The sequence below is a fragment of the Salvelinus alpinus genome, chromosome 17, assembly GCF_045679555.1.
Source record: "Salvelinus alpinus chromosome 17, SLU_Salpinus.1, whole genome shotgun sequence".
NCBI lineage: Eukaryota > Metazoa > Chordata > Actinopteri > Salmoniformes > Salmonidae > Salvelinus > Salvelinus alpinus.
This window is the reverse complement of record NC_092102.1, coordinates 49,474,642-49,489,660: the sequence shown is the minus strand read 5'-3', so window position 1 is coordinate 49,489,660 and position 15,019 is coordinate 49,474,642. Positions and strand designations below refer to the sequence as shown.

The window sequence follows — 15,019 nt, the reverse complement described above, 5'->3', positions numbered from 1 at the left end:
GTGCACTACTTTCTCACACGGTTATAAGAGAGAGAGAGAGAGAGAGAGAGAGAGAGAGAGAGAGTTTCTCTTGGAGACAGACAGACAGACAGACAGACAGACAGACAGACAGACAGACAGACAGTTTCTCTTGGAGTCAGGGTCTTCAACATGTCATTTCTCTGCTTTAGTGTCAGTCTGTGGGACTGTGTGTATCTACATGACTGAATCATATCAAATCAGACATATATTATATGATTGTTTAGTCTCCAAGCTGTAGGTTTGGATGTTTTTTATAAGATCGAAGATAGTCACTCTCTCTTCACGCTTCTGCTCCAGTACACGCTCTCTCCCTGTGTGTGTCCCCTTGCTTCTGTTAGTCAGATAGTCTTTCAGTCTAGAAGAGCACTTCTCTCTCTCTCAGCCTGTCCTTTTTCAGAACCACCCGACTTCAAAGCAGGAGAAGACAACAAAAGAAAGAAGCATTGAGAGAAAGGCGGATAGAGAGACAGACAGAGGTAGAAAACATAGAGAGATGGAGAATGATAGATAGAGACAGACAAAGAGAGCGGAGGCAGAGAGACAGAGAGAGGGGAGGCAGAGAGAGAAAGACAGAGAGAGAGGAAGACATAGAGAGCGGAGGCAGAGAGAGAGGAAGACAGAGAGCGGAGGCAGAGAGAGAGAGAAAGACAGAGAGCGGAGGCAGAGAGAGAGGAAGACAGAGAGCGGAGGCAGAGAGAGAGAGAAAGACTGAGAGAGCGGAGGCAGAGAGAGAGAGAAAGACTGAGAGAGCGGAGGCAGAGAGAGAGAGAAAGACAGAAGGGGAGGCAGAGAGAGAGACAGACAGACAGAAGGGGACCACCAGGAGTGTGTGAATAATGTTTTTGAGGAGCTTAACAGAGACCAAACAGGAACATGTAGGTACCTGCCCTCTCAGTCAATCATCAAAATGTTCCCGCCACTACCCCCTCCTTCACTCCCCCTCCCTTCACTCCCCCTCATCACTCCCTCACCCCATTCCCCCCTCCTTCACTCCCCCTCATCACTCCTGCCCCTCCCCCCTCCCTCTCATTCCCCTCACACCCCTCCTCCCTCCGTCACCCCTACATCTCACCCTCCTTCGCTCACTCCCAACACCCCCCCCATACCCCTCACCCCAAACACACTGTCCTCTCGTCGGGACTTCAAACACATCATACCACAATGCAACAGGAGTCTCTCAGACAGGCTATCTGATCACATCATACCACAATGCAACAGGAGTGTCTCAGACAGGCTATCTGATCACATCATACCACAATGCAACAGGATTCTCTCAGACAGGCTATCTGATCGGGAGCATGAGGGAAGGCTTCCCAGGAATGGCGGTCTGTGTTCACAAAGCATCTCAGAGACAAAATATAACCGCAACGTGATACAATTTCAAAGATTTTACGGAGTTATAGTTCATATCAGGTAATTAGTCAATGGAAATGAATTCATTAGGCCCTAATCTATGGATTTCACATGACTGGGAATACAGATATACATCTGTTGGTCACAGACACCCTTAAAGTTAGAAAACCAGTCAGTATCTGGTGTGACAAACATTTGCCTCAAGCAGGGCGACACATCTCTTTCACATAGAGTTGATCAGGCTGTTGATTGTGGCCTGTGGAATGTGGAATGTTGTCCCACTCCTCTTCAATGGCTGTGCGAAGTTGCTGGATATTGGCAGGATCTAGGGAACAGTAGGTTAACTGCCTTGCTCAGGGCCCGGGGAACAGTGGGTTAACTGCCTTGCTCAGGGCCCGGGGAACAGTGGGTTAACTGCCTTGCTCAGGGCCCGGGGAACAGTGGGTTAACTGCCTTGCTCAGGGCCCGGGGAACAGTGGGTTAACTGCCTTGCTCAGGGCCCGGAGAACAGTGGGTTAACTGCCTTGCTCAGGGACAGAGAGACAGATGTTTACCTTGTCAGCTCAGGGATTCGATCCAGCAACCGTTCAGTTATGGGCCCAACGCTCTAACCACTAGGCTACCTGCCACCCCAATGATGGTGCTGTTTAATCAGCTTCTTGATATGCCACACCTGTCAGGTGGATGGATGACTATGGTGAAGGAGAAATGTGGCCCCGTGTGGCTCAGTTGGTAGAGCATGGCGCTTGCAACGCCAGGGTTGTGGGTTCGATTCCCACGGGGGGCCAGTACAAAAAAGTATGAATGTATGTACTTGTAAGTCGCTCTGGATAAGAGCGTCTGATAAATGACTTAAATGTAAATGTAAATGCTCACTAATAGGGATGTAAACAAATTTGTGCCCAAACATTTGAGAGAAATATGTTTTTTGTGGGTATGGAACATTTCTGGGATCTTTTATTTCAGCTCATGAAACACTATACATGATGCGTTTAGATTTTAGTTCAGTGTAAAAGGCAACACTGACCGTAGCTAATAGTATGTAGTGTAGGTAATAGTAGATAGGGTAGGTAATAGTAGATAGGGTAGGTAATAGTAGATAGTGTAGGTAATAGTAGATAGTGTAGGTAATAGTAGATAGTGTAGGTAATAGTAGATAGTGTAGGTAATAGTAGATAGTGTAGGTAATAGTAGATAGTGTAGGTAATAGTAGATAGTGTAGGTAATAGTAGATATTGTAGGTAATAGTAGATAGGGTAGGTAATAGGGTCTGTAGATAGTGTAGGTAATAGTAGATAGTGTAGGTAATAGTAGATAGTGTAGGTAATAGTAGATAGTGTAGGTAATAGTAGATAGTGTAGGTAATAGTAGATAGGGTAGGTAATAGTAGATAGGGTAGGTAATAGTAGATAGGGTAGGTAATAGTAGATAGTGTAGGTAATAGTAGATAGTGTAAGTAATAGTAGATAGTGTAGATAATAGTAGATAGTGTAGGTAATAGTAGATAGTGTAGGTAATAGTAGATAGTGTAGGTAATAGTAGATAGTGTAAGTAATAGTAGATAGTGTAGCTAATAATAGATAGTGTAGGTAATAGTAGATAGTGTAGGTAATAGTAGATAGTGTAGGTAATAGTAGATAGTGTAGGTAATAGTATGTAGTGTAGGTAATAGTAGAGAGTGTAGGTAATAGTAGAGAGTGTAGGTAATAGTAGATAGTGTAGGTAATAGTAGATAGTGTAGGTAATAGCAGATAGTGTAGGTAATAGTAGATAGTGTAGGTAATAGTAGATAGTGTAGGTAATAGTAGATAGGGTAGGTAATAGTAGATAGTGTAGGTAATAGTAGATAGTGTAGGTAATAGGGTCTGTAGATAGTGTAGGTAACCCTAACCCTTCTCCTCCTCCTCCCTCATCTTCTCCTACCTCCCTCTTCTACCCCTCCCTCGTCTTCCCCTGTAGATGTTAACCTGTGTTAAGATCTCACATCCGCTTCGGAGAGAGAGATCAGTCAGGAATGCGGTTGTTTATAAGTGAATGGATCAACACATTGAGACTCGATCAACCCTGTTGGCTGACCTCTGGTAGTTTGCTGTTATACTGCTCAGACAGAGGTCACAGGGCAACGTGTGTGTGTGTGTGTGTGTGTGTGTGTGTGTGTGTGTGTGTGTGTGTGTGTGTGTGTGTGTGTGTGTGTGTGTGTGTGTGTGTGTGTGTGTGTGTGTGTGTGTGTGTGTGTGTGTGTGTGTGTGTGTGTGTGTGTGTGTGTGTGTGTGTGTGTTTTACTGTGGATATAGATACTTATGTACCCGTTTCCTCCAGCATCTTCACAAGGTCCTTTGCTGTTGTTCTGGGATTGATTTACACTTTTCACACCAAAGTACGTTCATCTCTGGAGACAGAATGTTTCTCCTTCCTGAGTGGTATGACGGCTGCGTGGTCCCATGGTGTTTATACTTGCATACTATTGTTTGTACAGATGAACGTGGTACCTTCAGGCGTTTGCAAATTGCTCCCAAGGATGAACCAGACTTGTGGAGGTCTACAATTTTCTTTCTGAGGTCTTGGTGGATTTCTTTTGATTTCCCCATGATGTCAAGCAAAGAGGCACTGAGTTTGAATGTAGGCCTTGAAATACATCCACAGGTACACCTTCAATTGACTCAAATTATGTCAATTGGCCTATCAGAAGCATCTAAAGCCATGACATAATTTTCTGAAATTTTCCAAGCTGTTTAAAGGCACAGTCAACTTAGTGTATGTAAACCTCTGACCCACTGGAATTGTGATACAGTGAATTATAAGTGAAATAATCTGTCTGTAAACAATTTTTGGAAAAATGACTTGTGTCATGTGTAACGGATGTGAAATGGCTAGCTAGTTAGCGGGTACGCGCTAGTAGCGTTTCAATCAGTTACGTCACTTGCTCTGAAACCTAGATGTAGTGTTGCCCCTTGCTCTGCAAGGGCCGTGGCCTTTGTGGAGCGATGGGTAACGATGCTTCGTGGGCGACCGTTGTTGATGTGTGCAGAGGGTCCCAGGTTCGCGCCCGTGTCGGGGCGAGGGGACGACGTAAAGTTATACTGTTACATTGATGCTGTTGACCCGGATCACTGGTTGCTGCGGAAAAAGGAGGAGGTTGAAAGGGGGGTGAGTGTAACGGATGTGAACCAGGGTCCCTGGTTCGCGCCCGTGTCGGGGCGAGGGGACGTACTAAAGTTATACTGTTACACATGCACAAAGTAGATGTCCTAACCGACTTGCCATAACTATCGTTTGTTAACAAGAAATTTGTGGAGTGGTTGAAAAACGATTTTTAATGAATCCAACCTAAGTGTATGTAAACTTCTGTCTTCAACTGTATAATGTTTGACTAAAACGTAACAATTTCAAACCTTACTTGTATTTTTGGGTACAGGACCTATATATCCATAGGATTCATTTGGATTAACTGGTACAGTGTTATTTAGGTTATTCGTTCTGACATTCTTGATTTCTTGTTTTATATTTTTTTCTTTATTATTATTTTTGTATATTTACATTTTACTGCACCGTTGGGGAGCTTTTCGCTGCAACCGCTATAACATCTGTGTACGCGACCCAATACACTTTTATTTTATTTGAGTCAGTCAACCTTTGCGCTGAGCTACCTCGTTCAGCCACTAAGGGCAGAAAGAGAGAGGGAATTGAATTGAGAGGGTTAGGGGAGGGAGAGAGAACAGAGCACAGATAGTTAGGTGCCCGCCCGAGCGAGAGATACACAGCCGCAACAGCAACAGCAGAGCGCATCGACTGTTCTGCACTTCTTCACCGCGCAACGATTCGGAGTTCAACTCTAATTTATATCGTTTGTTATATTGCTATACCTCCGATGGTAGCCTACTTTGTAACAACACAGTAAGATTATAATCTCGCCTGTTCTTTTCTTGAACATTTCTATTAGTTTGTCCGTTGTAGCCTAGTCGCCCATTTATCTAACGAACCGCAGAGTTAGAGCGCCGACAGGTGAAGATGGCGAGGGGACTGGTGTTGGGGACTGTATCCCCGGCGGCTGGCGGCCCTACACAGTTTGCGTTGCTGCTGTTATACCCCCTAATCTGCGGCCTCTCGGCGCAGGACCAGGAACTGCCCACCAACGGGGTGAATGGCTACAACCTGCATCCACCTTATTTTAACCTGGCGGAAGGGACCAAAATCACGGCGACGGCGACCTGCGGAGAGGGGGACAATGGAAGGTCGATACACGACTTGTATTGCAAGCTGGTCGGGGGGCCAGTGTCAGGGGACCCGAGTCACCAGAGCCAAACTATCCAAGTAAGAACTTGAGCTATATTTTATGCAACCTGTCTTTGTTATTATAGGCTAATCCACTGGGCACAGCACCTCATTTCAACGTGGTTCAATGGTGTACAACACACCCTAGCAGCCCCTGTAATGCGGGTGGCCCCACGGCCTCTGGGGGCCCCCAACCCAAAATAATAAAATACAAAAACCTGGAGGTCGGTCGGCCCCCACCCTTTCCCCAGATAGCATATGAACAGGTCATACGCCAATTGCCAAAATGTTTAGAATTACAGGAAATGAGCTGTAAAACTGATGAATGTTCTCCCGGCCTCATGGCAAAATGTTTAAAATTACAGGAAATCAGCTGTAAACTGATAAATGTTCTCCGGGCCTCATGGCAAAATGTTTAAAATTACAGGAAATCAGCTGTAAACTGATAAATGTTCTCCCGGCCTCATGGCAAAATGTGTAGAATAGCAAGAAATGTGCTTTAAAAATTCAAACATTCTCTCAGAGAATTTCATTTGCTCTGTTAAAAATATACCCATTGAAAGGACTTTGCTAGCAACAATGAATAGATTTAGTTATTAAGTGATCTCTCTCAATGATCGTTGTCACAATGATCGTTAGCACATTGGTTGAAGTCAGTGACACATTTTAAAGCTTGGTTAAAACTCTGGATGGGAGACCAATTGAATAGCTGTAGTTAGATCAACTCTCCAGTAGGAGGTGCTATAGGTAGATCTACTCTCCAGTAGGAGGTGCTGTAGATACATCAACTCTCCAGTAGGAGGTGCTATAGGTAGATCTACTCTCCAGTAGGAGGTGCTGTAGGTAGATCAACTCTCCAGTAGGAGGTGCTGTAATAGATCAACTCTCCAGTAGGAGGTGCTGTAGACAGATCAACTCTCCAGTAGGAGGTGCTGTAGATAGATCAACTCTCCAGTAGGAGGTGCTGTAGATAGATCAACTCTCCAGTAGGAGGTGCTGTAATAGATCAACTCTCCAGTAGGAGGTGCTGTAGATACATCAACTCTCCAGTAGGAGGTGCTATAGGTAGATCAACTCTCCAGTAGGAGGTGCTGTAGGTACATCAACTCTCCAGTAGGAGGTGCTGTAGATACATCAACTCTCCAGTAGGAGGTGCTGTAGATACATCAACTCTCCAGTAGGAGGTGCTGTAGATACATCAACTCTCCAGTAGGAGGTGCTGTAGATAGATCAACTCTCCAGTAGGAGGTGCTGTAGATAGATCAACTCTCCAGTAGGAGGTGCTGTAGATAGATCAACTCTCCAGTAGGAGGTGCTGTAGATAGATCAACTCTCCAGTAGGAGGTGCTGTAGATAGATCAACTCTCCAGTAGGAGGTGCTGTAGATAGATCAACTCTCCAGTAGGAGGTGCTGTAGATAGATCAACTCTCCAGTAGGAGGTGCTGTAGATAGATCAACTCTCCAGTAGGAGGTGCTGTAGATACATCAACTCTCCAGTAGGAGGTGCTGTAGGTAGATCAACTCTCCAGTAGGAGGTGCTGTAGACAGATCAACTCTCCAGTAGGAGGTGCTGTAGATAGATCAACTGTCCAGTAGGAGGTGCTGTAGATAGATCAACTCTCCAGTAGGAGGTGCTGTAGATATATCAACTGTCCAGTAGGAGGTGCTGTAGATAGATCAACTGTCCAGTAGGAGGTGCTGTAGATAGATCAACTCTCCAGTAGGAGGTGCTGTAGATACATCAACTGTCCAGTGGGAGGTGCTGTAGATAGATCAACTCTCCAGTAGGAGGTGCTGTAGATACATCAACTCTCCAGTAGGAGGTGCTGTACATAGATCAACTCTCCAGTAGGAGGTGCTGTAGACAGATCAACTGTCCAGTAGGAGGTGCTGTAGACAGATCAACTCTGCAGTAGGAGGTGCTGTAGATAGATCAACTCTCCAGTAGGAGGTGCTGTAGATAGATCAACTCTCCAGTAGGAGGTGCTGTAGATAGATCAACTCTCCAGTAGGAGGTGCTGTAGGTAGATCAACTCTCCAGTAGGAGGTGCTGTAGATAGATCAACTCTCCAGTAGGAGGTGCTGTAGATATATCAACTGTCCAGTAGGAGGTGCTGTAGATAGATCAACTGTCCAGTAGGAGGTGCTGTAGATAGATCAACTCTCCAGTAGGAGGTGCTGTAGATACATCAACTCTCCAGTAGGAGGTGCTGTACATAGATCAACTCTCCAGTAGGAGGTGCTGTAGACAGATCAACTGTCCAGTAGGAGGTGCTGTAGACAGATCAACTCTCCAGTAGGAGGTGCTGTAGATAGATCAACTCTCCAGTAGGAGGTGCTGTAGATAGATAAACTCTCCAGTAGGAGGTGCTGTAGGTAGATCAACTCTCCAGTAGGAGGTGCTGTAGATAGATCAACTGTCCAGTAGGAGGTGCTACCCAGCCTGAAGTAATTTTTCTTCTGATTGTGGATAATATAGATACATAATGTTGAAAATCTGATGTTGTTTCAAAGGTAAAAATTCAACATATTTTATACAAAAGGTTTGTCTGTGTTGAAAATTGGTTAGAATGATGACATAATCCCGTGGTTGGAATTCCACCCTCAAAAACAACAGTTGATTGCTTTTTTCAAATCCAATGTATTTTCCACAAAGATTCCACGTCACAATACGTTGTTGAAACAACGTTGATTAAACCAGTTTGTGCCCAGTGGGGTTTTACCTGCTTGGATAAAACAAGGCTAGTTTTAAAAAAAATGAACTTAATGCCTATAACTAACTAAAAAGTTGTTCATCAATCATTCAATCAAATGTATTTATAAAGTCCTTCTTACATCAGCTGATGTCACAAAGTGCTGGACAGAAACCCAGCCTAAAACCCCAAACAGCAAGCAATGCAGGTATAGAAGCACGGTGGCTAGGAAAAACTCCCTGGAAAGGCCCAGAACCTAGGAAGAAACCTAGAGAGGAACCAGGCTCTGAGGGGTGGCCAGTCCTCTTCTGGCTGTGCCGTGTGGAGATTATAACAGAACATGGCCAAGATGTTCAAACGTTCATAGATGACCAGCAGGGTCAAATATTAATAATCTCAGTGGTTGTCGAGGGTGCAACAGGTCAGCACCTCAGGAGTAAATGTCAGTTGGCTTTTCATAGCCGATCATTCAGAGTTAGAGACAGCAGGTGCGGTAGAGAGAGAGAGTTGAAAACAGCAGGTCTTGGACAGGTAGCACGTCCAGTGAACAGGTCAGGGTTCCATAGCCGCAGGCAGAACAGTTGAAACTGTAGCAGCAGCACGGCCAGGTGGACTGGGGACAGCAAGGAGTCATCAGGCCAGGTAGTCCTGAGGCATGGTCCTAGGGCTCAGGTCCTGAGAGAATTAGAGAGAGCATACTTAAATTCATACAGGACAGCGATAAGACAGGAGAAATACTCCAGATATAACAGACTGACCCTAGCCCCCCAACACATAAATTATTGCAACATAATTACTGGAGGCTGAGACAGGATCGGGGTCGGAGGACACTGTGGCCCCGTCCGACAATACCCCCGGACAGGGCCAACCAGGCAGGATATAACCCCACCCACTTTGCCAAAGCACAGCCCCCACACTACTGTTAGTCTTGTTATGCAAACCTTTATAGAAGTACCCCTTTCTTTCCCTCCTGTTTTGACATTCCTGGGGGTGAGTAACCAGTGCCGTGCGCGCTGTGAACCAAGCAACTGCTGAGTTGTTGCCTAGATATTAGTCCTACTTCAGAATTTCCGTTAAATTCGTTGATGAGCACCACCCTCCGTAGCTGAGGAACTCGTTGATGAGCACCACCCTCCGTAGCTGAGGAACTCGTTGATGAGCACCACCCTCCGTAGCTGAGGAACTCGTTGATGAGCACCACCCTCCGTAGCTGAGGAACTCGTTGATGAGCACCACCCTCCGTAGCTGAGGAACTCGTTGATGAGCACCACCCTCCGTAGCTGAGGAACTCGTTGATGAGCACCACCCTCCGTAGCTGAGGAACTCGTTGATGAGCACCACCCTCCGTAGCTGAGGAACTCGTTGATGAGCACCACCCTCCGTAGCTGAGGAACTCGTTGATGAGCACCACCCTCCGTAGCTGAGGAACGCTCAACTCTGTTCTCTTATATATCGATGGGTGGAGTTGACTTTTCATAACTGGTCGTGTGATCTGCCTAGCAACAACATTGAAGTCAGTCAATACTAAAAGATTTAAAATTCTGAAAACGCTTACCTGTACCTGTACCTGTACCTACACCTGTACCTACACCTACACCTGTACCTACACCTGTACCTGTACCTACACCTGTACCTGTACCTGTACCTGTACCTGTACCTGTACCTGTACCTACACCTGTACCTGTACCTACACCTGTACCTACACCTACACCTACACCTACACCTGTACCTACACCTGTACTTGTACCTACACCTGTACCTGTACCTACACCTGTACCTACACCTGTACCTGTACCTACACCTGTACCTACACCTGTACCTGTACCTACACCTGTACCTACACCTGTACCTGTACCTACACCTGTACCTACACCTACACCTACACCTACACCTGTACCTACACCTGTACCTGTACCTACACCTGTACCTACACCTGTACCTGTACCTGTACCTACACCTACACCTACACCTACACCTGTACCTACACCTGTACCTGTACCTACACCTGTACTTGTACCTACACCTGTACCTGTACCTACACCTGTACCTACACCTGTACCTGTACCTACACCTGTACTTGTACCTACACCTGTACCTGTACCTACACCTGTACCTACACCTGTACCTGTACCTACACCTGTACCTACACCTGTACCTGTACCTACACCTGTACCTACACCTGTACCTGTACCTACACCTGTACCTGTACCTGTACCTACACCTGTACCTACACCTGTACCTACACCTGTACCTGTACAACTGCGGTTCTTCGACAGGCTGCTGAAAACCATACTCTTAATTTAAAAAAAACTTTTATCGAAAAAAACAGACTTTTTCCCTCAATTGTGTTTCTCAACTCAGCGCATATGAGCTTGTGCCAATGGAATCTTAGTTTACGTAGTACGTCAAGGCCGCTACAGATGCCGTATCTTAATTTGATCATCCTGTTGTTGCAGGAAATTTCCTAAACAGCAGGAAATGCAAACGTGTAGTATATTCAAAGGTTTAAAAAACTATTCTAAAGTTTGTAATTTCCATTTAAAAATGTCAGACTTGATTTGCCCTAACGAAAAATGTATCAACCCCTACAAAAATGTTTTCATTAATTATAACCCACATTATAATCCTGTTGCTCAAATTGAGATACGGCATCGGTACATCTCCAGTTGATCAACACAAACGAGGAAAAAGTCGGTGGTTGTATTTAATAAAAAGTTTTAATTAAGAGTATGAATTTCAGCAGCCTGTCGAAGAACCCTTGTTGTACAGGACAGACGTAGGTACAGGTAAGCGTTTTCAGAATTCAGAACTCAATGTTGTTGCTAGGCAGATCACACGACCAGTTATGAAAAGTCACCTCCACCTGGATATAAGACAACAGTACTGAGAGTTCCTCAGCTACGATGCTGTTGTTGCTTTTCATCTCACAGACTGGCTCAACCACTAGATGGATTATGTGGCTATATCACTTCTAACCCCCCATACACAAACATGCCCTCACACACACACACACACACACACAAACATGCCCTCACACACACACACACACACACACACACACACACACACACACACACACACACACACACACACACACACACACACACACACACACACACACACACACACACACACACACACACACACACACACACACACACACACACACACAACCCTTGTGTTGTCTTAAGGGTCACGACCCGACAACATGTTTAACAGCAGAGAAAACTCCCGAAATTATATATATTTTTCAACATGAAATTGGATGACTTTTCCTAGAGTTAGTCCCCAACATTAGAAAAAGTGAAACATCGTGAAACATTCAGATTTCCATGAAAGCTGTACACCACCAGGGTACAAAGATTGTCTCAGGGTCATTTTTGACCCGGCAGTTATTAAATCATTTACACACCACAAAAACCACAAATACACACTCACTCACTCACTCACTCAGTCACTCACTCAGTCACTCACTCACTCACTCACTCACTCACTCACTCACTCACTCACTCACTCACTCACTCACTCACTCACTCACTCACTCACTCACTCACTCACTCACTCACACTCACTCACTCACTCACACTCACTCACACTCACTCACTCACACCCTCACTCACTCACCTCAACTCACTCACACACTCATTCACTCACCTCACCTCAACTCACTCACTCACAGCGTAACACTGTGCCTGCCCGGTCACTCTCTCTCCACGGTAAGCACAGGGAGTTGGCTCAGGTCTCCTACCTGACTTAGCCACACTCCCCGTGTGCGCCCCCCAAATACATTTTTGGGGCTGCCTCTCGTCCCAGCCGCGCTGCCGTGCTGCCTCCTCATACCAACGCCGCTCAGCTTTCGCTGCCTCCAGCTCTGCCTTGGGGCGGCGATATTCCCCAGCCTGTGCCCAGGGTCCCTTTCCGTCCAGAATCTCCTCCCATGTCCATGAGTCCTGAGATTTCTGCTGCTGCCCGATATCACGCTGCTTGGTCCTTGGTTGGTGGGTGGTTCTGTCACGATCGTCGTTATAGCGATGGGTCCAAAGCGCAGCGGGATCAGAATGCATCTTCTTTTAATAAAGAAAGAACACGGAACGAACTAAACAAAAACAACAAAACCAACGTGAAGCTATATAATCATAGTGCAGACACAAGCAACTAGACATAGACAATCACCCACGAAATACTCAAGGAATATGGCTGCCTAAATATGGTTCCCAATCAGAGATAACGATAAACAGCTGCCTCTAATTGAGAACCAATCTAGGCAACCATAGACATACAAAACCCCTAGACATATAATCACCTATGTCACACCCTGACCTAACCAAAATAATAAAGAAAACAAAGAATACTAAGGTCAGGGCGTGACACAATGGTTAAAAAAATGGGAGCAGACTAGTATTTTGTAGTTGATTTCCTCATTGTACATTGTATATAAGAATATATCACTATGTTACCAAAAAGGTTCAAGACTGTTATTGTTTCCCTTCAATAAAATGCCTTCAAAACTACTTTCTGCACATTTCTGCTACTTTCTCAGGCTACACAAGTGCTATCTCTTACTAACAAATATATGTTTACACCTATGCAGTAACTTTAGCAATAATAATGAACCTATACTATAGTGAAGAAAACAATTATGACAGGTGTGTTGTAATAGAAACGAGTGGTGTCCACTGATTAAAGGCAGTCTTTCTGCATTGTGACGAGGGAAAACACAGATATTCACAACGTTTGTGATGAACGACAGGTTGTTTCTTCACGCAAAATAGATTTAGGGTTTAAAATTCAATTAAGCTGCTTTATTTTCGGGGGTTTAAGTGAAGGCATTTTTTGACCCTTAGGACAAGGGGGAGTATACAGAATGTTAATACTAAACAAAGGTTAATTAAAAACAGCAGGTGAGCTGAGTGGGGGTCGAGGGGGGGGGGGGGGTGTTTTCACTGGAATCCACCCCTCCTCACGCAGACACCCTGTATACATTACTGCCTCGGTGCTTATTGCCATGGTTTCAACATGAGATCCTCCCCTTCCTCCTTTCTCTCTCTCTCTCTCTTTCTCTCTCTCTCTGTCTCTCTCTCTCTCTCTCTCTCTCTCTCTCTCTCTCTCTCTCTCTCTCTCTCTCTCTCTCTCTCTCTCTCTCTCTCTCTCTCTCTCTCTCTCTCTCCCTCTCTCCCTTCCATCTCTCCCTCTCTCTCTCTTTCTCACCCTCTCTCGCTCTGTCTCTCTCTCCCTCTCTCTGTCTCTTTCTCCCTCTCTCCCTCCCTTCCATCTCTCTCTCACCCTCTCTCTCTCTGTGTCTCCCTCTCTAACCCTCTCTCTCCCTTCCAAGTCAGTTAAGAATTTGTTCTTAACTGACTTGCCTGGTTACATTTTAAAAAATCACCAATGTCATCATGCAGAGTATAATATACTATACTACAATATACTATAGTACAATATATTATATTACACTACAATATATAATACTATATTATACTATACTACAATATATTATACTATATTATACTATACTACAATATATTATACTATATTATACTAAACAATATATTATACAATACTACAATATACTATACTATGCTAAACTAAAATATACAATACTATATTAAACTACACTATACTAAGCTACAATATACTATACTATACTCCAATATATTATACTACACTATACTACAATATATTATACCATACAATACTATACTATACTACAATATATTGTACTATACCACAATATATTATACTATACAATATTATACTATACTATACTACCATATATTGTACTATACTACAATATATTATACTAAACTATAATATATTATACTATACTATACTACAATATATTATACTATACTCACCCTACACTATATTTTACTATACTATACTACAACATATTATACTATAACATACTATACCACAATATATTATACTATATTATACTATACTACAATATACTACACTACACCACAATAAATTATACCATACTATACTATAATATACTATACTACGGTATATTATACTGTACTATATTATACTATGCTATACTACAATGTATTGTACTGTACTACAAGATATTATACTACATTATATTATACTATACTACAATATATTATACTATACTACAGTATACAATACTATATTGTTCTATACTATACTAAACTACAATACATTATACTATACTATATTATATGGTACTACACTATATTATACTACACTATATTATATGGTACTATATTATACTATACTAAACTACAATATATTATACCAAACTATATTATATGGTACTATACTATATTATACTACACTATAATATATTATACTATACTACAATGTATTATACTATACTATATTGTACTATACTACACTAAAGTACAATATATTAAATATATTATACGATACTATATTATATTATACGATATTATATTATACGATACTATATTATATTATATGATACTATATTATATTATACGATACTATATTATATTATACGATACTATATTATATTATACTATCTATAACCTACTATTTGTTGTGTTCTTCAGGGCCAGTACTGTGATACATGTGCCATGGGGGACAGTGACAGAGCACATCCCATCACCAATGCCATCGATGGGACAGAGCGGTGGTGGCAGAGCCCTCCTCTCTCCCGCAGCACAGAGTTCAACGAGGTCAACGTCACCTT

At 43.4% G+C, this 15,019-nt stretch overlaps 1 protein-coding gene and 1 non-coding gene across 2 annotated transcripts in view; both read left to right on the top strand.

The window, feature by feature from the left end:
• The first annotated feature begins 2,086 nt into the window (after positions 1-2,086).
• Positions 2,087-2,162, top strand: trnaa-ugc (transfer RNA alanine (anticodon UGC)). The gene has a single exon. It is a non-coding gene; the product is annotated as a tRNA-Ala (tRNA).
• A 2,962-nt stretch (positions 2,163-5,124) lies between these two features.
• LOC139541897 (laminin subunit alpha-5-like) overlaps positions 5,125-15,019 on the top strand; it is a 211,983-nt gene continuing 202,088 nt past the window's right edge. Inside the window, exons 1-2 of the mRNA XM_071346780.1 lie at positions 5,125-5,685; positions 14,880-15,019. The exon at positions 14,880-15,019 is cut by the window's right edge and continues 13 nt beyond it. Coding sequence (XP_071202881.1) covers positions 5,383-5,685; positions 14,880-15,019 — 443 coding nt within the window. The 5' untranslated portion in view covers positions 5,125-5,382. The remainder of the gene's footprint in view (positions 5,686-14,879) is intronic.